Source organism: Miniopterus schreibersii (assembly GCF_964146895.1).
Source record: "Miniopterus schreibersii genome assembly, chromosome: 4".
Taxonomy (NCBI): domain Eukaryota; kingdom Metazoa; phylum Chordata; class Mammalia; order Chiroptera; family Miniopteridae; genus Miniopterus; species Miniopterus schreibersii.
In genome coordinates, this window is record NC_138105.1 from 54,714,133 (window position 1) to 54,741,262 (window position 27,130).

General features: G+C 36.9%; 1 protein-coding gene across 3 annotated transcripts in view; it reads right to left on the reverse strand.

Moving 5' to 3' along the window:
* SPOCK3 (SPARC (osteonectin), cwcv and kazal like domains proteoglycan 3) overlaps positions 1 to 27,130 on the reverse strand; it is a 280,247-nt gene that overhangs the window by 50,247 nt on the left and 202,870 nt on the right. For all 3 annotated transcript variants that reach the window (XM_081137554.1, XM_081137552.1, XM_081137553.1), the window contains exon 6: positions 25,447 to 25,561. In XM_081137554.1, coding sequence (XP_080993680.1) covers positions 25,447 to 25,561 — 115 coding nt within the window. The remainder of the gene's footprint in view (positions 1 to 25,446; positions 25,562 to 27,130) is intronic.

The following is a 27,130-nucleotide window of genomic DNA, read 5'->3' on the forward strand; positions in this document are numbered from 1 at the left end:
GTCAACAATGTCATCAGCACTTTGTTGGAGAGATTCAAGAACAATATTTAAGAGAAAGTTACCTAAGGAAACAAAACATATCCTTCATATACTTTTTAAACATCTGAGGTTATTTTTTTATGTTGGGTCTTCAACTATTCAAAAAGGGCCGAAAGGGAAGAGTCAATGTGAAAGGAGGCCTTCATTTTCACTTATCTGTATAGAAACGTTCACTGTTCCCTTGCTGTCAAGCTAGTTCTTAAATAATTTGTTAGTCATCTCGCCTGCTGCTCTGTTTCAGCTTTAGTGAGGGGCGCTTGTGGATTTTAAACACTGTTTATCCTTTGTAGGCCCTTTTCATTCATGCCAGAGGAATTTCACGACACAATATAACTATTCTTGCAGAGAAGGCCCTTCATTATTGAAACCTTTTAGATGTCTTCCAAAGAGTGTAGGGTGATGTTAACTCCATCAGCTTGCACATAGTGACATTTTATTATAAGTTGTGTCCTTGGTTTTTCTGTTCTCATGTTGTCTGGATCTAATAAAGAAAAAGAGCTGAAGAGGTTATTCACTATACCCAAAGGAGCTCCAGCTAATTCCATTTTTTTGAGTTTTGCTTTTCTTTTTCCCCCTTGAAAGTTTAAGGCACAGTGTAGGAAAAATATATAACAAGCATTCATGTATTCCAGTCCTACCATTTAACATTTTGTCATTTTTAAACTTTCTTTGAAATAGATCATACAGTTAATTATGAACATCATTAAAAAAACATCCTGAAAGTGAACCAAAAAAAAGAAAAAAAGGTTGGAACCCTGGTCGGTGTGGCTCAGTGGGTTGGGCACCATCCCGTGCACCAAAAGGTGGCCTGCTCCGTCCCCGGGTAGGGCACAGGCCTGGGTTTCAGGCTCCAATACCGGTGCGTGCTGTGCAGGACGCAGCCAATCGATGTTCCCCCCTCACAGCAATTTTTCTCCCTCCCCCTTCCTCTCTCTCTCTAAAAATCAATAAGCATTCATAATTCATCTAATCTACATAAAATATAAAAGTTCTCATTAATATTTTAGGCATAGACCAGATAGTCATAGATAATTTATTTTTTCAAATAACCGGTAGCATAGCTTAAAGCCTGATTTTTTTACTCATTAGTTCATCTTCCCTTACATAACTGAAACTGGTATGCTGCAATGTTGTAAGTAAAACACAGCTTAATGCTATCATCCTGGTTATAGTTTTTAAATTTATAGTTTAATCACTTTGGTGTATATTCTTGGGTATATGATCATTTGCCAGGGAACTTTCAGATCATCAATAACCTAACAGAATATTTTAGGCTTTATTATGTAGACTACGTAGATGTACTTATGAAATGAAACAACAGAATGATTTAAAGAGAAGACTGATTCTAAGTTGAATTTTCCAGTAAGTATCCACTAAACATGTCAACCCAGGGAATTGTTCATAGAATCTGGTTAAATCATAAAATACATTAAATCAAATTAATCGTAAGTGCTACCTTATGAGAAAGCAAGTACAGAAGTTTGATTTATACACAAAAGTTAATCTCACTGGACATAAACAGATCATCCCATCAAAAACAGAAAGAAAGGGAAATATCAAGCATTCACTTACATCAAATGAAAGACAGATATGTTATCTTTACTGCAAAATTCTTTCTAATATGATGGAGGAAGAAAGTTATTATTTTTTCAAGCTAGGTACTTTTTTTTAATTTAAATTTTATATTGTTGACACTATTACAGATGTCCTCCTTAGCCCACCTCCACCCAGCCCCTGCTGCCCCCTGCCTTGGCTCTCACCACACTATTGTCTGTGTCCACAGGTTAAGCACATATGTTCTTCAGCTAAACCCGTCACCTCCCTATTTCCAATCTCCCCACCCCCCTCCCCTCTGACAGCTGTCAGTCTGTTCTCAGTATTCAGGAGTCTGTCTCCATTTTGTTAGTTTACTTTGTTCATTAGATTCCACATATATGTGAAATCATATGGTACTTGTCTTTCTCTGACTTGCTTATTTCACTTTGCATAATAATCTCCAGGTCCCTCCATGCTGTTACAAAGGGTATGAGATCCTTCCTTTTTATAGCTGCGTAGTATTCCACGGTGTAAATGTCCCACAGCCTTTTTATCCACTCATCTGCTGATGGGCACTTGGGCTGTTGCTACATCTTGGCTATTACAAATAACTCTGCAATGAAGATAGGGGTGCATAGATTCTTTCTGATTGGTGTTTTGGGATTCTTAGGTATATTCCCAGAAGTGAGATCACTGGGTCAAAAGGCAGTTCCACTTTTATTTTTTTGAGAAAACTCCATACTGTTTTCCAAGGAGGTTGCACCAGTCTGCATTCCCAGGAATGTACTAGGGTGCCCTTTTCTCCACGTCCTCGCCAGCACTTGTTAATTTATTGATAGTAGCTATTCTGACGAGTGTGAGGTGATACCTCAATGGAGTTTTAGTTTGCATCTCTGATGATTAGTGACCTTGAACAACTTTCTCATATGTGTCTTGGCCACCTGTATGTCCTCTTTGAAGAAGTGTATATTCAGGTTATTTGTCCATTTTTAATGGGTTTGTTTATCTTCCTTGGGTTGAGTTGCATTGGTTCTTTATATATTTTGGAGATTAACCCCCTATCAGACAAATCATTGGCAAAGCTTCTGCACAGCTAAAGAAGCCATCGACAAAATGAAAAGGAAACCCACCACATGGGAGAACATATTTGCCAAGCAAGGCACTTTTCATTTACAAGTTCATAGGCCATTTGGGAGGAGCTGAGGCAATGCTAGAGACTTTTTTTTTTTTTTTTTTTTTAGTCAGATATCTAGAATATGAAAACGTGTTGAAAATTTGACTAAATGTCCTCCTTCAGACCAATGACATATAAACTGAAGGTTTCTGGGGCGCTCAACATTTCAGAGTTTCTAGTAACTTAAATTATGTGCTTTAATAGAAGACACTTGAACACACTAAATTTGAAATCCTCAGGGAAAACAGCAGTGCTGTTCTCTTCAAGGATATGCAGATATACTTGAAAGGGTGCTGTGAAGACAGACACTGAGGTTATGCTAATTACCACTGGTCAACGGCCTCCACCTTGTCTTGGATTTTGGAGAAAGCAGACCAATGCCAGAAGAAATTAAGACAGAGCATAGGAGGAGAGTCCTAGATTTTCTGATTATCAACTCTATTTACTGTACTTTTTTACAGCTTGAAATTATAATTCTCAGGATTATATTAATAATCAAAGACTAGCCATCCCTGCATAGCTCAGCTTTCAGGAAGACTGACAAGCAGAAAATCCCTCTACATGCAACAAAACAAAGACAAAAAGCAATATCAATAAAATTCTGATGATTCATGTCACACACATGGTGACTCAGGGATTTCTAGTTCTGCAGCCACACTTGGGAAATATTTGTACCATCTGAATTCTGTGAACATTTTCATGAAATTGTTAAAATCGAAGCTGGGAGCCATCTGGTGTGCAGAATCAAATCACAATCAAGTTTCCTACGAATTACACACAATAGTTCTTAAAGTTAATTCAGACTACTGGATGGCAGTGTTCTCATGGGACCGCTTTATATTGTCGATAGAAACCAAAACGTCAATGTTCAAGCAACAGCACTTTATAACTATAACACTAATTTCAGTACCCATTCTTTTCATTATTGACAGCTAATTTTACATATATGTACTTCTGTTGTTTATTTGGCTTATCATTTAAATTTGCAAGTTACACACTGCTGGAATACAGAGCAAAGTTTTGATCAATTAACTACTCGAATGACTGCAGCACAGATGTACTCGTACTGACCGGGAACAGGGGTCAGGGAACTTGTACTTCACTCTTGAGGAAAAGGGGGGGATGCTGAACCACCACACACTATTTCCTTTCTGTCAGGGTTTGCAGTATCTTGAATTAGCTGGCCGGAAAGCAGAGGGAATTCTTTCTGTTACAGAATGATATTTTGAAATGCTCTCAGACATGAAATACATAGAGAAAGAGTCAATACAAATCTTCCGCTGGGTGCACCGGGAAAGCGGTCCAGTTTGAACTGCCTGGTGAGTTGCCATGCGCTTTGACAGCTCCTTCCTGAAACAAGTACTTGACTTCAAAACCAGCCAAATGATCAAAAGGGACCCATCATCTGAACCCCTGTAAGTCTAATTGGATATGGCTACACTTGCTGCTCCTTGGTGCGCAACTTGAAATTCGAGATGCGCGGGTCAGCGAGCACGGAGGGATTCGGGAGCCAGCACGCTGGCCAGTGCTCGGGGGATGTGACCGGTGCATGGTGTAATCCTCTCCAGCATGGTATTACTTCCCTTTTCTCGTCCATTTATAAATTATGCATATGTGTATGTATTTCTCTCAATCTGTATGGTACATATGAAGAAGATACAAATTGCTTCCTTGAGTTAAAATATAAAATAGTGAAAATTTAAATCTGTATGTTCTGTATTACAGTGGATTGTTTTGCCCACCCTGGACTATGTGTAACCCAGAGAGACCACTAATAATATGCACTATTAGAGGGAAGTCATTCAACAGTTGTTTTGTCAGAGAAAGCTTCAGGGGAAAAAAAACACACAGGAAATTTAAAGATATCTGTACAGACAGTGACAATACTAAAAAGATACCTATTCACTTGCTCAACCACGAAACCGCCCTGGCTGGGCTGCTGAGCTCTTCTTATTTGATACACTAATCTCTTCGAAAATGATACATTTCTCAAAGCTAAAACAGCTCCGCAAATCCACCCAAACGATTTAATCTGCAACGCAACAAGACACTAAAAATCTCCTTCAAATATGTCCCTAGAAGTTTACAAAGTATTTTACAGAATGGGTAATGCTACTAAATAGAAATTATAAAGAATCTCAAGGGTTTTCACTGAGAGAATTAAGAGGAAAATTAGCCAAAAATAAAACAGTATTTTACAAAATGTAAAGCAGCCTTTTAAAACAATATTAGGTTGATACACATAAAGTTGCTTTTATTCTATGATTTTGACTTACAAAAAAACAATTTGATATAAATTAATTCAATATACTTTATATTCCGTACTGGCATTCTAACCATTGGGGATACACTGAACATACACATAACTGAATTCTTTCTTCTCAAACAAACAACATTAAACTGTTCTATATTAGTGAAATACAGAATGTTAAAATTCTCAGTACATTCATGTTTGTTTTGTGAAGATTCCCTGGGTCAGAAGGGTTTCTGACACTCATTACGTTTCCCAACAGCACTTTACCAGGGTAATCTGTATAGAGTATGCTCAGAATAAATATGTGGTTTGGTTTGGAATATAAATATAATCTATTTTCACCTGTCTAAGTCCTGATTTAACTAGCAGATTATGTTTGGTACTATTTGTTCAGCTCTGCTCACTGAGAATAATAATGAAGGAACACCTAAAAAGTTTCAACAAATTGGATTCTGTCACTCTATTAGGAGAAGTTATAAAAGATGCATGAGCTCAGCATTAGCTTAAAATTCATTTCAAGATTTCTGTCAAAAGTACTTCTAGACTGTCAATTGTATTTAAATTATTATATGATATTTGGTATAACTCAAGAAACTGATTTCCTAAAAAATTATGTTATCGTGTGTCGATACAATTATTTCATTGGGCAGGGGAGCAGTGACCGTCTAGAGGGCCTGCTGAGTTTCAGGTACAGCAAATTGGTTTTCCATTTGCAATTTCATTAGTAAAGAAAATATCACAGCTTATTAGTTAATAAGTTGCTGATAGAATTGTCAAAAATACACAGATGATCACTGAGCCACTCTGAAAGAGTGAGCAAGCTTGCTGTTGGTCATCAAATTACAGGACAGTTCTTTCCGCCATCTCCAGCAGTATCACTGGCTCAGTTATTCTTACATGTCTTTATAAACTTTCTCATCCATTATCTGAGAAACATGGTATAACTTTTTAAAGTTAAAAACGCACATTCACAAAATCAAAGTAAATTACAGCTGAATTACATTAACCAATGGTATACAAAAAATGAGACAAGAGTTCAATGGCCACCTCCATCTCCAAAGCATCTGAAGTCCTGCCCTGAGCAGCGGATCCTTATTGATAATACAGGATTAGAGATAGCTCCACTTGCTCTGAAATTGCAACCAACATTTTTCCATGTAGTGTATACTCTGTTTCTTAATAAATCAGGCAAGTTACTCCTAATTTGCTTCATAAAAATTATTGCTTTAAGAGAAATACCTTTACTCAGTATTTTACAGACACAGGAAAAAACAGAAATGTGATCCTTACTCTCTCAAGTCACTATTGCTACTCTTATTAAACCTTCCTTCATGCCTTTAACACGGCTTTGCTTGCGTGTCTACTATGTGCTAAGAATATCCTGCATTAGAACCACCTGAAAGGCTTATTAAGGCACAGATTGCTGTATCCCTACTTAAAGAGTTTCTGGTAGAGTATGAGAGGGGGGTGATAATTTGCATTTCTTATCCTAATAATTCCCCATGTGATGCTGATTCTGCTGGTCTACAGAACCTTCTAGAAGTAAGAGCTGCAGAGGCAAGGTGGCCAAAGTAACTTTCCTCATCAAGCTTACATTCTAGAGGAAAAGACCTGTGACAGATTAAAGAGGAACTTTAATGACAGTGAACTGAATTGAACTGACATACATACTGAAGCAGCATTTCTCTTGGACAGCTTTATTTTTCCAGTTCTACCTATTCATATGGCTGGATTCCTATGCCTGCTAAGCTATCCAAATGCAAAGCACTGCATTATCTGGAAGCCACATCTGGGCAGTTTCAAGGTTAAATAAATCAATCAGATGCATCGATTTCTGGTTCTGACCCTTAAATGGGTAAATGATACACAAAAGACTGTCTTTTAAAGTTTTAAAATTTTAGTTTCTCCCCTCTCTGGTTTTCCAGCTCACCCATGCAAACGGCAGGTCCTCCACTCAGAAGTCAGCAGGAACTTCACTGGGCTCACGAGGGAACGGGCCTCCATACCACTGTCCCCAGGCGCAGGCCCAACCTCTGGCAAAGGTGGACACAGACCTTTAGAGAGTTCACAAGCCAGCTGGGAACTCCTGTCGCCCTAGCTTTAATGGGCTGAACCTAGGCTTTCTCTCCACTTATAACTGAGGTCCTGGGATGCCTTGGACCCAAACTTGTCTAATAACTGTATATAGGAGCCTCAGGGTAGTCCTCTTTCCAACAACTGAGGGAAAACTTGAGAGGAAATTGAAAATTTGAATTTCCTATCACGTGTAGTTTAAAAAGACTAAAAAAACTAATTTTCTGGGAAATTAATTCACAGCTAAAATTACTATCTTTCCTTCTATGGCGAGTAGCTCCAACCATGAAGTCCTTCCAGTGACCTATTCACATGCAGGGACGTGGTGGAAGAGTTGTCCACCAGACGGGCCAGCCACAGTCCCTCACTGGGCTGCTGTGTAAGGTTGGGCTTCGGCCCGCTTCCCCAGCTGGCAGTGATCCGTAGCTTCCCCTTCTGTCGGAACTACATTCTCCTCGTACGTATTTCTTGGAAATAACTTTACCATGGAATATACTGTCTCCAACTTACAGCCCATAGATAGAACCATTCTTCTAGCCAGCATATTTTGACCGCAGCAGTCATAATTCTGGGTTCAGAACATAACCATGTAGCACATGGGACGCGCAGGCTTCCGTGGGCTCCTGCAGCCCCCGGCCAGCACCTGCGTACGGAGGTCACCGGAGAGGTTTCTTCAATTGACCGTTTTTCCATCTCACGCAGTGGCCACTTCTGAGTCAACGTGCTGCTGAGCAGAGAGTACTTCACACCCGGGAGGCAAAGTCCGGAGGGGTCCAGTGAGAACATTCTGGGCAGAGTCTGGGAGGTTCTCTGTGTTACAGAGCTCCCTGTGGAACCTTATTGCTATGAGTTTGGTCAGGTTCCTAGCTCTGTCTACCTTCTTCATGCTTCTCACTTAACATGTAACCTCTGGTCTACGTCCACAGCTAACTCTTTCACTTAGCCCATCTGATTTCTTCTAAACTCACACAGAACATCTCCATCTTTTGTGTGGCATTTATTTGTCTCTACCTCTTACCACAGTATATAGGTGCAGATTACAGGGGCTGTGAATTCTTAGAGCAGAAAATATCTACATCTCTCTCAAAAGCATATCTGCCAAAACGACCTAGCATTCAATAAAAACATTTTTAAGTCAATATAAGATAAAAGCATATTTAAACTCCCTGCAAATATTTTGCATTAATCTGAAGCACAATATATGTGAAATGAATGGTCATCTACTTAAGGTGAAAACAGAGTAACTCAGACTTTTTTATAGAGGACAGAGTGGTACTACCAGTGGAGATACTGCATGAGCAAAAAATTAATAATTTATTTTAAATAAAACAAGCATGAAACATATAAGTACACTGTTTACTTCCTCTTCACTGTTAGCCTCTTTTATTGTGACCATCAATTAATTTATGTGTATATGTCTGTAAATATACAAATACTGTATATATACTGTATTGGTATATATTATATATTATATAGATATACATATAGATGGCCTGGCTTGTATACAGATATGAAAAGTAACCACCAATATTATTTCTAACAAGTCAACATCTTAATCACATTTCTGTGGGAAGTTACTTTCTATTAAGACAGTCTGAGCTTAAGATTGCACAAATGTATTTACCCTTTTTTGGTCAACAGCTACAAAGAAAACAGACTAGTCTAAAGAATTCATTTAATATTTAACATACAATACATACAACATATGATAAATAGTGACTATTGTTAGTGTTATAACATTTTAATATCCTTAATCACACATGTATGCTAGTAATATGAGATTTCTTTAAAAAAAACAAATCATGCCTCTTAGAACGAACTGAGATGCAATTGCAGCCTTTGACTTGGGTAATTTACTCACTGTGCCTTGGGAACATAGTGAAAATATCATTTTTCTTTGTAAAGAAAGACCAGAAGGGAAATGTTATAAGTGTAATTAGCACCCAGGGGGTTTCTGGTCCTAAACAGGACACATCTTCAGAAACAGGGCATCAAATTTGAGAATGAAACTTTCCAAAGACACTCTAGTAAAAACCTACACAGCTAACAATACCAGAAGTATTGCATTTTTTATAAGTAACCTGCCAGCAAAGAGCATCATAAATGCATTAGTGTGGAGTACAAAGTGTTTAGTAGTATCTCTCGAGAAGAGCAAGCACAATGTATTTAAGTGAAGCAAGATGGATAGAAGTTATCTTATTAAAAGGCCAGTGAAATATAAGGAATTCCACTAAAGCTGCAATCCATCCGACGAGGTAGCAATGTGTGACAGACGTCCATGTTCTCATGAGTCAGGTATAAAAGGCGGCACATCACCTAAGAAGTAGCAAATCAAATAGAGAAAACCTACTGGCAGCGAATCTCCAGGACCCTCCACGGAAGATTATGCTCTGAATGACTCACAACAGCACCAATGCCCACTTGGCTATTACAGTGTCGTTCAAATAAAAAGATTTAAGATTTTCTTTGTCAACTATCATAATGTCAATCCCTTCCTATGGTGGTGGTATTTTTCAAGTATAATATTCCAGGCAAAGTGTCTATGGCTGAAGAAACTCAGCAGTAATAGTTTTTGTTTGTTTGCCCATGGTATCACTAGAGAAAAACATGGAACACAGCTTTATGACATGTTTTATACAAGGGGGGATCCTTGTATATGTAGGTTTGGTGACTATCAATCTTTTCCAGGGACAATAAAACCTGGAAAAATTATTATTTAGGGACCATTACATGTAACTACTTTAATGAAAGGGTCTCAACTGGCAATTGGGGATTTTGTTTCCCTGGAAGTGAGGAGGGAGAAAGAGAGAGAGAAACTATTTGGGGGGGCTATAACTGGGGCACAATTGCATTTACCATGTTGTAGAAACAACTTCTAGGAATGAGAAAAACAGACTGTAGTTATTTAACAAGGCCATTACTGAAGTCTAAATGCTGCAAACAGACTGATAAGTCTTAAATTGTGTAAAACCCCTGACAGAAGAGTGCAAGCCATCTATGACCACCTGGTATATATAACAGAAGCTCATTCAGTAATACAGAAGCAGGGCCCAGCTGACATGGCTCAGTGGTCTGAGCATCGGCCCATGAACCAGGAGGTCATGGTTCGATTCTCGGTCAGGGCACATGCCCAGGTTTGCGGGCTCCATCCCCGGGGGGGGGGCTTGCAGGAGGCAGCCGATCAATGACTCTCTCATCATTGATGTTTCTCTCTCTCTCTCCCTCTTCCTTTCTCTGAAATCCATAAAAACATTAAAAAAAATAATACAGAAGCAGGAAGAAAGAAGATGAGCAGTGGTTCAGAGGCACTCCCCAGTATGCCACATACTACTAAGGATTTCACTGAGCACATGCTGGGAAGACGCTAAGCTTGTCAGAAACTCTCATTACATGCCTCATTCTCAATGTATGTGTGCGTGTGCGTGCATACACACACACACACACACACACACACACACACACACAAATAAGGAAAATATAGCTCCATGTTTAAATTAATTGCATTATAAATCTCAGAATTATTTGGTGCTTCTCAATCCTTTCTAGGGACAATAAAGTCTAGAATAAAATTATTATTTAAGGGATCATTACAGATAAATATTTTAATGGAAGGGTCTCAACTGGCAATTATGGGTTTTGGTTCTCTGGGCACGTAGCTAGAGTCATGAGTTCTCCTTACCCTGAAAATGAAATAACCATTAGCATCAACCAAAAGTGATGTCTCTGACTCAAAGTCCACCAGGCACCTGTCTACATTCAGACCTTTTGAGAAAGAAATGCATCAGGGCTATATATCAGGTGGCTTTCAATGGGTCCCACAGAGCATGATCACTGAAGGGTGAATAATAACGTTAAATGCTTGGATAGGAAAGTTCCCTGAAGGTTGCTCCATCAAGGAATAAAGGAATAGTCTTTCCCTCAGTTGGTTCAGATTAAAGAAACATGTCACTCTCTCTCCCCCCTTCTCTTTGTATCTCTCTCTCTCTTTCTGTGTTCTCTCCACCTTTCTCAACATCCTTTACTAGCAACACTAAAAACATTTTCACCTACATATACTTCGAGAAAAGCTAATCCTGCTTTATTGAATGTGACTTTAAAATTCTAGTCAGCACTTTTTAAATGGCAAAGCCCCATTTCAATAGATGTTTTAAAATTATGCCCAAATGGCCTTGAGCGGGAAGTTTGTTTAAGGTTAACCGAAGTTAATGAGTTTCCTGGGCAGGGTGGGATCCCGCTGCCTTCCCCAGGCTGTGCGGCTCTCCGCCTGCCGCGCCAGCGCGTGGCCTTCCCGCACTGACCTCCGAGCCCAGGCCTGTCATCCACGACCCCCTGCAGGTTCTGAGGCTGCCGCAAAGCTCTGTCTGCGGGGGAAAGCCCACTCTCCTTTGTGCCCACTTTCCTCATTGGGAATGCTTATCGTTATATGGATTGCGATGAAAACACAAGAACAGGAAGCACAGAGAGTGTTTTGGCAGCAGCTACAAACCCTTTCAGGACTTCTCTGGTGTGGGATTCCCCTTAACACTCTGCCTTTTCTTTGCCCAGATTCTAAGAATCTGCTTTCCCATCTGTGGGTGCATTAGCTCCGTTTCGGTAGTTCCCAGCTGACACTCTGTTCCCTTTGGCCCCCCTGGACATTGGCACTGCACGCCGTGGCTAGCCCAGATGATGGCATTTGCTCAACATATTGTGCTTAGTCAAATTAAGTTTTCTCCTTGGTTCTATCAGCCATGATTTTTAGCGCAGCAGCTTAAACTCTGAACACGTGTAACTTCAGGACTCGCACGCAGCAAGCAGGTTGGAACTGGGTCAGGCTCCCTCAGAAGCCAAAAATAGCAGCTTAAAAAACGAGTGCAACGATTAAATTTAGAAAAAGCAGGGGGAGGTAGACTTCCTACTCGATGCACATGATATGTCTTTTGTGGGTTGGGAGATGTGAAGGTAACAAAATTAGGAGTCTTAGAAATAAAAAAAAAAAAGGCAGTAAAACTATGAGAACTGCTTGAACGTAGCAAATGAAACGGGAAAATAATATAAGGAGGATACACCTGTCAAGTTCATGGGCCGGTATGCAAGTGGTATTTGGAGAGTTAAGAGAAAATATCAATTTGTTTATAAATTAAGTTGGGATATTAACTTTAACATAGTATAAAATAATATATACTTTAAACATTTAAAAATTCTTTTAAAATTATATTTTATACTTGTTAGGTACCTAAAAATTAGGCAAATCGCTTAATCTTCCTGAGCAGACATTCTAAGTCTGTAAAATGCTTATATAAATAATATCTGAATAATTTTTTCCTTATTGGGGGTGATGATGAGTTCCTCATATCTAGCAAGTAAAGTCAGTGAAATGAGTATTGAACCAGATCTTTGTTATTTTTAAATTTTTCTTTTAAGAACTTTCAATAGCCACCTTCCATCTAGTACAGACTCATCACGCTTACCCACTGGGTCCATTTATATTATCATTTACAATTTGTGGCCACAAATAGTGTAGTTTTTACATAATTAGTACTATTCCATTTTAGCATGTTTCTGTGCTAAATACTGCAACAATTCCAGTATGGAAGACAGACACACATCCAATCCTTCTAACATAATGCAGAAAAAGATTTATAAAAATCCAATTAAGTGACATGAGAACAATTACTTCTTTTTCTCTCATCATTATTACAGTTATTACTTAATACTATCATCACCACTTTGCCTTTCAACTGAGCTTTGTATAGCTATTCATCAGTTAATCCAGTAGTGCTCCATGTTCTTTAGTGGGAAGGAAAATAATACTAACTATGGCCAAAGAGTGCAGATGATGATTTTTATGAAAACGGATTAATTTTAGGAGAACAGACTCCTGAAAATATTTTATAATCAATCAGATATCAGCTAATGGAATACCTACATATATAAATGATTATTTAAAATGCCTTTTAATCGTCATTAATTCTAATTATTACATCAGCAGCTTCACCTTTCATGACCAAATTATTTCTAGATTGATAATTCCTCAAGATGAATATAATCAAATACATAATTCTGTCACTAAAACAAATGTATTTATCACATACACTGAGCGTCTAAATAAATAGAATGGGTCACACCGCAGTTTTATGCAATTTGGATCTTGACTGTGGAGCTACAAAGAGTGAACAAGCTAAACCTCACTCTCTGCAACTTTTTAACATTAGTTAAAAGCCCCTTCTGAGAACAATAAAGAGAACGAACATATGCTGAAGGTGTTTAAATGCACAGTTTGCAGAACCTGGAGCAAAAGTATTTAATGAGGTTCTGTGGAATAACACAGCCTCTTTTAAATTGCCCTGTCCTCTGGCATTCTGGGTGAAGAGCACAATAGTAATAACTATAATGATAATGAACTCTTCCCGTCTCCAGTCCATATGGCTTTAATATGCATGAGGAGGGAGAGGAGAGAGTTTAGTACTGGTGAGGAAAAGAAAATATTTTTTAAATTAACAGGAAATAATGGAGAGGTTTGTTCCAAAACAGTACAAAAGGGGGTCTGTCAGGATGAATGGTTTATAAGCATTTTTTTGTATGTTGGGAATGAAATGTCAGGATTTTGGAAAGGGATTTGGCATGCAGCAAGTGATTACTGATTAATAAACTACACTGAAGATGGAATCATTAATTAAAGGTAAAGAAAACTGTCTAATGGTTTTAAGGATTAAGCAAATGAACAGCCTTTGCTAATCTTAAAGGTAAACAAAAGTAAATTAATTATATTTAGGTATGTTCCCAAATATTAGTAGTAGGCATATAATAAAAAATAAATTAGAGCAAAAAAGCGTTACAATGTTTTAACGATAACATCAACAGTCTTAAGGGCCACAGTTTAATTTGTGAAAGAAATAACTAAAATTGAGAAGAGCTTCATGTTAAAGCAAAGACTTTCTTAACTTCCAAATATATATATATGTGTGTATGTAAATATATATACACATATACATCAGAAATATGTCAATTTCAAAATTATTTTTATATGCATATGGTATAATTTGTTTGACTAACAAACAAATGATACAAATTTTAAAATTATTATTTAATTAATTGAACAACTTTATTCACATTTCAGTTGTAATTTTAAGAAAATTAATTAAATACAATCTACTACATAATTCTGAGTGTTTATCGTTGTTGTTTCTTAATTCTAAAGTTACACATTGTGGAAACAAAATATCTGAATTAAGTCTCACACTGAGTATCATCAGGAATAACCTGGGTTTATAAGGTTTAATTTTTGTAAAATGTATACCAGCTACCGTTAGGGGAGTGGTCATAATATTCAAATACAGATTATAAATTAAATCATGGAAAACTCAAATTCTTCTGGGAAATTAATCTAGGCTTTAAGGTTATTAATCCTTTTATCTATTTATTAATCAGAAAAAAATATTAACTTGATGAAAAAGTTAAATTCTATCAATACAGTTTTATTCCTTAAATCCCACCAAATAAAGCAAAAACAATGACACTATTCTAAGTGTAAAGTTCCCTATTCTATTTGGAATCACGACCTATCTAAACCAAATAAAATGGTCTCTGGCCAAAATCATACAAAATGTCCCCATTACTACCTTGAATATGCTATGATGCACTGACATGATTTTATGTTTACTCATTAGTGGCTTTAGTAAAATTTATAGTTTTGATAATTAAGCCTAATTTTTTTTTTTTAAATAAAGTTTTTAAGAACAATCGTTTGCTAAGAAAATCAATTAGAACACATTTGCAGTTAGAGGGACGAACTGTGAGTTTGTGTCTTCAATAATTATTCAAAAAATTACAAAGCTGCTCCCACGCTAATGGAGCAGAGCTCTCAGTTTAACTCAACTGAGCAAATGCTGAGAAATGCCTGGGAGGCCTCTCTGGTGTTTCGTCTTGCAAGATCAGCAGAAACAGTTAAAAGAAAAGTGCTGTTCATTTTACATTTTGTAAAATGGTGATACTTTGGTCTTTGGAGATAAAACAATCAGAGTTAAACGTATGCTAAACTACACAGTCAAAAACCTTAAAGTATTAAGTGTAAGACCATCTAATAAACCAGCAAAACTAAGATCTGAGTCTCCCTCCTCTTTTTCAGAGCTTCGTACTAAACCTTCAAGTGCAGTTGTTTTTTACGAATTTGTGCTGCTGGTTTCCAGGATATCTGGGTCAGGAGGCAATAATTCCAAACATCTATATTATTTATAGGAAGGAAATATCACTGTATCTATTTTTACTATTAAGTCACAGTGTCATCCTTTATTCAAAAGACAACTGATGAGCATTATACTACAATAAATTATATGGTAATAACTAATGATGCATTAACAACTATGTTGTGATTTATATTTTAAAAGCATTTTTAGACTTCAGGTTTGAGATCCAACATGGAAAGAGCTTGAAAGGCATTATTCCTGTTTTTACACCAAGAAAAACAAAAGAAACTAAAGATTGCTTACTTTTCACACATCTTTCAGAGAACTGAGGTTACACCAGCCTACAAATCTATGAGTCTGGCAAATCTAGAGATACAGCACCTGAGATGCCTTTACCTCACAGGTAAGCTGATGGGTCACATAAACAGGTCGAAACACTAAAATCGTAGTTTTGATTTACTGCCGGAGGCTGAGCATGGACGAGCTTGAAAGTGAGAAACTCCTGGAAGCTGTAGTCAAAGGGGGAGGGGCTCACACGTTTGTAGGCTGTTCTTCCAGGAACCCCACAGGGTCCTCAGGGAGCAGATTTAAGAAAACTCCTCAATGCCCTGGTAGCAGGAATGGAAGAGTGGCCGTCCTGAAATCTCAGCCCCTTCTCCCTAACAAGCTCCTTCTCACTGGGGGCCAGGGATCAGGGCTTCATCAGTGGGCAAGGCGGATACTCTACCCAGTGCAGGGAAGGAACTCAGCTCCACTCCAGCCAGACTCACAGCCAGGATGTGCTGCCTTGGGGAAGAGGCCACCGCAGGCATAAACTGACAGGGGCACAGAAGCGGCAATTCTGTCAGAAAGACGAAGGCTGAGTGTGGACTAGGATGAGGAGGAGGAACTCCTGGATGCTTTGGTCTTAAGGAGCCTGCATACGTAATGGGCTTGCTTTCTAGAAACCCAAGGGAATATCAAACTGTGGCTCTGGTAAGAAAGGAAAAGAGGAAGTATTTTGAAATAAGCCCAGAGTTTTCTCCATAGCAGAGACCTCCTTTCCAGGGGGCTAAAAAACACTGTCAGACCCTTTTCCCAGGTAGGAGAAAAAAATTCTCCCAACTCCAGGGCCCTCCAACCTTCCTATTTTACCACCGGAAACAAACCAACCAACCCATAAATAAATAAATGTCATACCTGACAGGGGGTAAGGCTTTAGGGACCCAGATCGGGAACGCTGTAGACAGTGAAATCGGGGTGAGGCAGGGGGAAAGACCTACGCTCAGAGGAGGGAGAGAACCACTTCCCTAAGACACAAATCCACTAAAATACTAAGACAATCAGAAAATTAGCAAACTCCCCCTCCTCCATGTCTTACCAGAGTCTATCACAGCCCCAATAATAGTAACAGTAAGCAACACTGAAAGAGCTGCCGGATGCTAACCCATTCTGAGGAATAGTACAAAGGGAAGCTCCTACGAGAGGAGAGTACAAAACACTGACACCAGAGGAATCTGAAACCTCAGAAACATGGGACACAGCTCAAATCCTAGCCACGGTAACATAATCCTCACACGAAACGCTTATTGACCTCCGTACTTACTACCCCATATATTCTCTCCAGCTTTCAACAAAAAAATTTTAAGGCATGACAAAGTTTTAAAAAAATTTAAAAGTCTCAAGAGATAAAACAATCCATCAGGAAAGCCAATATCATTTGATTAGATATTCAAAGGATCAGAGAGGGAATTTAAAATAATTATGATTAATATTTAAAGACTAACAGAGAAGAGGAAACATGGAAAACCAGATGATTAACATAAGCATAGAGATTAAAACAAAGAAGAATCTAAAGAAAGTAACAGAAATAAAAATCAGTGAGTTTGAAAATAGGTAAACAGAAACTTCCTAACGTACAATGCAAAAAGAAAATATAATGAAAAGACAAAAAATAAAAACAAAGCACCCAGAACATTCAAGAACCATGGGACAATATCAAAAGCTGTAACATTTGCTTACTCAGAGTAGCAGAGGAGAGGATAGAAAAATATTTAAAGAATAATAATCAAGGACTTTTCAAACTTATTATCAGACACCAAGCCCTGGCCAGTGTGGCTCAGTTGGTTGGAGCATCATCTTATACACCAAGAGGTCATGGGTTCGATTCCAGGTCAAGCAACATACTTAAGTTTCAGGTTCAGTCCCGGGTTGGGGCACATATGAGAGGCAACCCATCAATGTTTCTCTCTCTCTCTCCCTTCCTCTCCTCACCAAACCATACACACACACACACACACACACACACACACACACACACACATATATACATATACATATACATATACATATACATATACATATATATATATATATATATATATATATATATATTTTACCAAATCATAGATTGAAGAAGTTCAGAAAATACCAAGCAAAATAACTAGACAAAGGAAAAAACCCCCAAAACAACAGAAAAGCTACACAACATATTCAAACTGTAAAAAGTCAAAGTATGTTAAAGAAACCTGGGTTGGGGAGTGCTTACCTACAGAGAAACAAGGAAAACAATTATAGCCAACTTCTATCAGCAACAATACAAGAGGAAAGTGAAGTGAAATCTTCATAAACACAAATTCATTTAATTTCAGCAGTTATTTCCTGACTACCATCTATAACCAACACACCCTAGAAGGCGTGAGGAGAAGGGTAGGTGGCTGGGGGAGGGCGCACAACTCAGGAGAGGTAACAAGGTCAGATTGAAAAGGAAAGAAAAGACACAGCAAAGCAGACTCAAAGAGCTCCACAGCAAGGACTCACTAGGAAGCAGGGAAGAATCCGTTATTGGTAAGAGAGTTCTCCATGGGTCTCTTTTGTGTCAATGCCCATTGTAACAGCTTTTGTTTTTGCACTATCTTTTTAAAGATATTTGTAGAGGAAATGGATTTGGGAGACTGAGACAGGAGCTGCCTACAGAGCAGATGGCACATGTGATGCTCTCCAGGAAAATCAAGGTGAAGTCTTCCCCCGGGGCCAAGTTTGGACACGTTTACTATCAGCCTCCTTATGACGGGGGGTTTCCTAAGCTTGGGGTTTTTCAGCGGGGACTGAAACCTACTGTGTCCACAGCAGCCGCTCCATCTCTCTCCTGAGGAACTAAGGGTCAAGGGGAACAAATGTGAACATGAACCTTATGCTGTGAGCAATCAGGTCCTTTGTCTGTAATCTAGGCTTTGCCTGTCTGCTGTCAGCATCTATGAAATTATGTAGGTTAACTTGTTGGCTTCCAAGTTGGGAAAAAAATATCCCACACCTTTAAAATACAGAGATCCTTGAGGAATAGAAGTTGTAATTTAGGTACTGTGCTAAGGACATTTCATCTACTTCAATTTAGCCTTCAAATTGATTTTATTTTAGCTATATTACAAAATAGGAGACTGAAAATTAGAGTGTTGCACTATTTTTTTTCCCAAGGTCAAACTTCAACTCAGTGGCAGGATCACTAATATAAGTATATAGATGTCTAACCACAACACCTGTGAGTTTAAGAACTAGGATTCACCAACTCCCTGGGTAGTTAGGTTTTAAACAATACTTTATAATGATCATAATTTTTAGAAATGTAAATTGTAGAACTTGATCTAGTACATGAGATATATGCAAAACAACAGACAGAAAATCAGGCCAAATGCAAATGTAATAGCTTATTGAAAGAAGTAATGCCTAAAGTTACAGAATTTGAATACAAGTTCTTTTCCCTGACCTAGTTAAGCAATTGTACCTATATGTTATATTTAACATATGAATAGAAAACATCAAAAGGTTTTGCTAATACGTCTACATGTAAAGCATTTTCTGTAAACAAATAATTGTATACTTTATCTATGCTATATTTAAATGTGGCTAAAATCTGTAAGAAAATGATCTGATAGAGTAACTAATATACTGTTTTTTAAAGGACATACAGAGATATGTTACCCTTATAGTATGTGAATCATTAATAACTTATGGGTATTAATTTGGGATATGTTGGTAATTGTTTTTGATGATAATGCCACTTTTCTGTACTACTCCTGCATATTTAAAAGAATAAGAAGTGGAAACATTTATATTTGCAAGAAGTTAAATTCCTATTAAGTTTAATATATAGCTTTGGATTTTCTGGTAGGTATACTTTTTTTAGTCTGTACATATACAATTAATATCAGCATAATTCTTTAATATGATATTCTTTTCAGCTATTATAGCATTTGATGTAATATAAAGGATATTATTATTAACAACAACAGAAGTTAGCGGACAAAAGGTATTTTATTTGAGAATTTTTTTCAGCTAAAGTATTTACTAATTCTAAAATCAAATACTTCTTGGATATGGAAGCTCTCAAAAAGCCCACCACCAATGCATCCTTTAAAAAAATTTTAAAAGATATATTTAAGAAAACCAGAGAAGACAATATGAGAAATAGAAACACACTGAATCCAAAAAATTGTGGATACAGAGTAGTACTAAAAGTTACAATTCAAAAAAATATATGAACAGCCCTAGTTGGTGTGGCTCAATGGTTAGAGCGTCAGCTGTCAGCTGGTGCACAGAAGGGTCACAGGTTTGATTCCTGGTCGAGGGCACATACCTGGGGCGCACGAGGAAGGCAGTCAATGGATGTGTCTCTCTCACATCAATGTTTCAATCTCTTTCTCCTCCCTCCCTCCCCCCTCCCTCCTCCCTCTCTCCCTCCTGCTGTCTAAAAATCAATGGAAAAAATATACTCAGGTGAGCATTAACAAAAACAAACAAACACACACACACACAAAGAAGCAGAATATATGTACTCCTTTGTTCATAGCAGTGTTATTTACAAAAGCCAAGACCTGTATACAGCCCAGATGCCCATCAGTAGATGAGTGGATAAAAAAGCTGTGGAACATTTACACAATGGAATACTACATGGCCATGAAAAAAGGAAATTTGACCTTTTGCAAATGGCATGGATGAACCTGGAGATTATTATGCTAAGTGAAATAAGCCACTCAGAGGAAGACAAATACCGTAAGATCTCACTAATACGTGGAATCTAATGAACAAAATAAACTGACAAAACAGAAACAGAGGCATGGATACATGGAAAAGACTGACAGCTGTGAGAGGGGAATGTGCAGGGGGAACTGGATGAAAGAAGGTGAAGGGATTTGCCAAAGAACACACATGAATAACTCACAGACACAGAAAACCCTGTGGTGATGGCCAGGGGGAAGGGGAAGGGGGCTGGGGAGCAATCAAAGGGGGGGAGGAGATGGGGGCATCTGTAATAGTGTCAACAATAAAAATAAAGTTAAAAAAAAGTTACATTAGTTGCAGATGAGAGTTTATTGTAGGCTTAGACAACCACGTCTGGACTGGAGCAAAAGGGTAGTTTCAGAATGGACAAAGTCCAAGTGGAGGGCAAGTGGTGGCAAAAAACTGGAGCGTTGTCTGTCACATTTCCATAAATTCAGTAAGTAACTGAAATAATCCTGGAAGGCAGGCACCATGAGCTTCTTGTTCACGTGTGTTCTCATTGCCCCCAAGTTCCACAGATGCAACGGGGGCCGCCCCAGGGGATCACTGCAGACAGTGGATCTGCGGGATATAAGCCAATCTGCTCAGAGAAGCAGAGGGCTTTACTATTCTGCAATTAAATTAAATAAATGTGTACACTAACCTGAAGAAAAACACTATATCTAGGGTCCAAGGATATTTGCCTGAAAAGGTTAAGACTTGTAGAAACACCATGGAGAACTGCTTCCCAACACCACTGGAAATGCCAGTGGCATCTCTTACAGTTTTATTCTTTTATCAGAAAAAAAATCTATTCAGACACTTCATGGACAAGAGCCGTGGTTTGACTATTAACTAAAATTTAGCAGTATATATAGTAATTTCTTTATCAATTCATCTGTCAATAGACACTTAGGTTGCTTCCATACCTTGGCTAGCGTGAATGAGAACACAGGTATCTCACTGAGAGAATCGGTTCACATCCTCTGGGCATACACCCTGAAGAGGGATTGCTGGACGATACAGTAGTTCTAGTTTTAGTTTTTAGAAGAACTTCCATGGCTTCCCATAAATGTTACCCCAATTTACAGTCCCACCAATAGTGTACAAGGGTTTTCTTTTTTCCACATCTTCAAAAAAATCTGTTGATGATATTTGAATATTTTATAGGTTTTCTTCTATTTCTATGGCTATCTCCATTCAAACACTACATTTCAAATTATGAAGGTGTGTGAGTGTATTTAGATGCATATTGGGGTGATGGTAAAATATTAGTTATACAATTTAAAATTAATAAAAATTTTAAGAGATTAGATATACAAAATCAAAATAGCTACATAAAACCAATAAGAAAAATATTTTTGACCTTAATAGACTCAAATTTAAAACAAAAGAAAAATGCCAATTAAAAGGACCTTTTGAATCTAGCCATTTGAACGAATAACCTAATGGGACACTTATGATATATCATAGGTCAAAGAAACTACTGCTACGTAGATCACTTAAGATGTGTCTATGGTAGACTCCTTTGAGTTTGGATTTACTAAGTGCAAAATAAATATTTTCTAAGGCCCTTTCCAAAGCTCTTCATTTTTGGTCCTGAACTCCCTTCTAGATTTAGGATTGCAAAAAAAAAAGTTGTTTTAATAAGTAAATTGTTTTGATATGGGAGTGAAGTAAGCGGAGTCAGAATGTTACCAGCTCACCGTTAATGTTTATACGCAGCCGGCAGTACAGCTGCGCAGGGGCCCCGCTGGGGCCTTACCGAGAAGAACATGTGGAGACGCCACTCTGGCGGGGGATGTTTAGACGGTAAATACTGAGAGCTCGTGAGGACTGTTTGAGAGTTTCAGTGTGGGCAAAGCGCACTTTGCTGACCTATGCAGCTCTCTGAAGATCTTGAGATGCTTGCTCCTGCCCTGACCAAGATGACTCTGATTGGCAGGGGTGCTAAACCATGTCGCGGTCCCTGGAGCGAGGACCCTCAGAGCAGCCGACCCTGCCCAGCCACACCACTGACTGGCTTTCCCTCGCAACGCGCTCCAGCAACCAGGCGCTTCACTGTTGCACTGCGCTGGAAGTCAGCTCCTGGCTGGTCAAGCCATCTCTCCCAAGAAACCAAACTTACATAAAAAGGTAGACCTTTGTTAAATTTGGATTTCATTTCTTTATCTCCTCTTGCCTGGAATGAGTTGTGCCATTAAATCTGTCGTTTGTGTGCGTTATGTTTTTTCTTTATTGGCTTATTAAGAGATATTATCTTGTATGCCATTGGTTTGTGAATTATTATAATTCTCGAAGTGATCCTATGCTAAATAAATTGCTGGCAAAGACACAATCAGTCTCTGAGTATAATTTTGCTGCCGAAAACAAAACATAACAATATACAAAATCTGTGTTAAATGGTCTGTTCATAGTCCATATGCACAATTATGAATCTCATATTAACCTAACTATACAAAATATATGAGGCTTTAAAAATCAGCTAAAATGTCAATAATCTGTGAATGAAGTTGATTAATCTTCCAAATGATCATTCTGTATTTATAATCAAACTTTTTTTTTTATTGGAAAGGAGTAATACACTAAAGAGATCTAGAAACATTGGCCTTTGTAATCTTGATTTTATGAGTGAGAAAAGCAGAAAACTGTGTAGTTAATGTACTGATTGAAGAGGGGTATGCTCAACTACTTATGTAAATTCAGAATCTAGAATTTTAAACATGTAAACTACCTATTTTTCTTTATTTGGATTACTTGAATATATATATTTGGATCAATTTATGCACATCTATTACTGAATACATTAAGAGAACAGAGGAGAACTTTGGTTTCTCCTACTATATAAAGAAAATGATTTTTTATTAGTTTTAATATATTTCAAGTCACTTTAAAGAATTCATTAAGCTTTTAACATAGTCAAAACTTACTACGGTGTCAATTTGACCTCAAATGTAGGAAGTCAGGAAGATTCAAGAACTATTTCATTGTTGGTAGTTTGTCTCACTTTTTCTAGAACAGAGATGCTACTAAATCAAATTTCCTGCACTACACAGTAGACTGGAGGCATGCTTCCAATGCAAATGATGGTTGAAAGGTTAGAAATGATACTAAACTAACTTTTAGATTTCCCTTCTCTCTTGGCCTTTGGTTCTGTGTAGAAATGACATTCAATATTTTCTGTATTGCTTTTCCACAGTAGCGAGCAAAATTCTGTACTTGTTTTGCCCTGACAATCCATCAGAGCAGGATTAGTTTAAATTCTTCTTGCCTCTCTCTCTCTATGCACAATTGAACACAAATGATCAGTATCCCTGATGATATGACTTTAAAAGAAGGTTCCTTCTTGACATATTAGTATAAACACTGTACAGAAGCTTTGAGCAACATGAAACATAATTGCTGTTTATTCACAAGGGATCCTCTTCTCAGATGCAGTACCTTCCACATTTAATGCACACTGGGTTCCTTTGGTAGTTTGTGGGAGTTTACAATAAATTAAAAATACATCAAACATATCTTCTCATTCAAAATGAGTTTAAAAGCAAGAAGTCTTAGTGAAATCTTAGTAAAGGGTTGTGATGTATTATAGGTAGACACTTATTATGACTACGCCTACTCAAATGTTTTTAATAGCCTCCAATGAAAACAATAAGATGTGGATATTGAAGACCAAGGTAGGATTTACTTCAAAACTAAGAGTGATTTGCAGAGGAAAATATATTCAGTTATGTAAATAGGAAGTGGGAATGGGGGATGCAAGAGGTATTGAAGTACTTCAGTTAAAAGAAAATTATAATTACTCCTAATTATAAAGGGACTAATTAATATATTCAAGGTCATGCCTGAACATCCTCATTTGAGTTAAGAGAGAGCAATGGATTGGGAGATGGGGGTGGGGAGTCCAGAAGGAATCAAACTCTGAAACTGACTCTAGGCTGGGGTGAGGCAACAAGGGGGAGGCTTCTGGAAGACAGTTTTCTTCCACTGGTTGGTGTTTTTCTGCACATTTTCTAATATTTAAACACTAGCTTACAATTAATTTGCAAATCAATGAATTTACTTTTGAATAATACAATCAACTAGTTGCTTTACTAAAAGCAATTCTATAACAGTTTTTAAATTCTAAATTTTATCTTAAATATCACTTAACAAGTAAAAACAAACATAAGTGGAATAATTGAAGTTCAGAAGTTATATCTGTAATAAAAATTTATCGTGGGACTGTAATACAGAATATCAAGTATACCATGTTTAAGAAAATACACAGTTTACATTAAATAAGCTTCACATTTTCTTATCTGGATATCTGTTATTCATATTTTTTGAGAAAATAAATTATTTGCATTATGGACCAATGATAATAATTGTTAAATTGTACAACTCAGATGGTTATAAAATATATGACAAATATGGATATTAATGTTCTGTAAAATAGTCTTTGACTTAAAAACACACACACATGCTTTACATTTCCTTCTTTAGCTATAGCTGTGAAGAACTGAAACTAACAGCCATGGAGATATTTTTAAATGCATAAGCAATATCTTAAATATAAAAGCAATACCATGCCAACCACAATAAATAATCAATGAAAAGTCAAATTTTATACTATTACACATATCAGGTTCAATATATTTCATTATTTTATTAGGCATCGAACCACTAAAAATAAAGGATTAAAAACACTAGATTTAATCAAAAGAAAGTTTAAGTTATGAAGTTATTTAGTAGGAAATTTTATACACACATTCACACTCTATATGGGGTAGGAAACTTTAATTAAAAACATTAATACTAATTGTCTGACCAGTTCCACAGTGAGCCAAACTATTTATCATTTAATATGTTACCACTAATCAGTTGCTTGCTCCAAAAGGGGGAAAAAATGGATGTAAAACACGTTGCAGACATAATAACTCATGGAAGGCATTGCTTAGATTTCTTATATAAGGTGGGCATGTAGGAAAGAAGCATACAGCTATTACAATTAAGATAAATGTAAATCTATAGGAAAACATTACCTGCTATAATAATTGAGGCTAAGGGAAAAAAGTTCCCTTACAATATAATTTCTGCTAGAAACATGTATAAAAGTAAGCTTCACTGTATACATAAATGACATTGACTGCCAAACATTTTAATAGAGAGAACAAATATAAAAATGTAAATAAGTTTTCATCACTTACCTTTCTTAACATTTCTGCTTGTACTTGCTGACTTATCAGAAGGACACGGACAATGGCCTTCACACCTGACTGAGATCTGTTTTCCCAAGACACATGCCTGATATTCTAGTTTGCACTGTACAAGAAGAGAAAAAAAAAGGTAATTCCAATATACTTAGTTATAACAGTAAAAACTCAAGAATGTGACAATAGTAAGCTGCGATTCTATTAACGTATGCTATGGGAAAAAACTGAATGGAATAGAACAAAGAGCATTACACTTGAGCTCAAATCTTAAGAGAGTACCTCTTCTTAAATGTGACATTTGGGGCTTGTTTTTTAAATGTTCTCAGCCTCAGTTTTCCCATATGAACAATTGGGATAACACCTAAACTACAGCGTTTCAAGAGTCAAACAGCAGTAGCAGCCATGAGCCAGACTCTTCTCAGTGAATGTTAATAAAAGCTGAATGAAATTAAAGGTAAATAAGCAAAATTACTAAGGCACATAAAGATGGTTTTAGTTTAGGTTTGTTTTGGTTTGATTTCCTTTGTAAACATTACTCTTTGTTAGTATTCTAAGCCAGAGTATTCATAAATCATTCTTAATATGATATTTTATAAATGCACATTTGATATGATTTACAATATTGTAAGACTACTCCATATTTTAAAGAGGAAATAATTATCTTCCTACCCTAAAATACATTGATCTTGCTAATTCTGAAGTAATGTGATTTCTTTAGTGGCTACGTCCATAATTTACTCAGTACAAATTATTTTAAAATTAAATACTGCAGACTTTCTGGCTCCCATCGACAAATGCACCAGTGGCTAATTTAATTAAGTGTCAGCTGATACCAAGAAGCACTGAATCCACCCAATGTCTAATCGGATTACTCACATCTGTAGACAACATTTTTTCCCCCCTTGTCAAATAACTCTCTCTGGCAAAATTCTTAACTAGCCCTACAAAAAATGATTTAAAATTATTGCACTTGAAATATATTTGTAGTGGCTTAGCAGTCCTTTTTGGAGAAATAAGCTATTTCAAAGATATTTTTTATTATTATTTAGTATTTCAAATAATTAAAAAAATGATATTGCCATGTAAAATCACAATAAATTTCAAATGTAATGAATAATTCCCTATAGTTAATCAAAAGTAGAAATAAGTAGTAGTAAAGCAATTGTGAATGCATTAATGAAAGCAAAATAAGTTACATAAAACTTTGAGACTTCAAATTTAATAATCTTCCCTGTAACTTCTTTTAACTTAATATTTCAGAACCCTGGATCTGATCATAATAAAATCCTGACTCATGACACAATTTAAGAAAAGTTCAGGAGCAATTATAAGTGGTTTATGAGCAGATAAAGCCAAAAACAATATTATAGTTAATATTAAATTTTGAAAATGTTAGCTCCCTTCAAAGGTGTTATTCTATACTCATTTACATCTTAAATGTGGTTATTTTTTAGCAATGATATTTTTATTCAGAGAGAATGAAAGTTCAAAAAATACTTGAACAAGAAAAACCCACGAGTTATTAATTTATTAAAAAGAGGAATTTCATTTTTGCTCAAAAGTTGATCATTAATTTTATAATGTTATTAAGCAAATAATTTACAAGAAAAAGCACAGTCTTTATAAACAATTATTTTCACTTTCATCAAGATTTACCTTTTTGCTCCTTTTCTTTGAC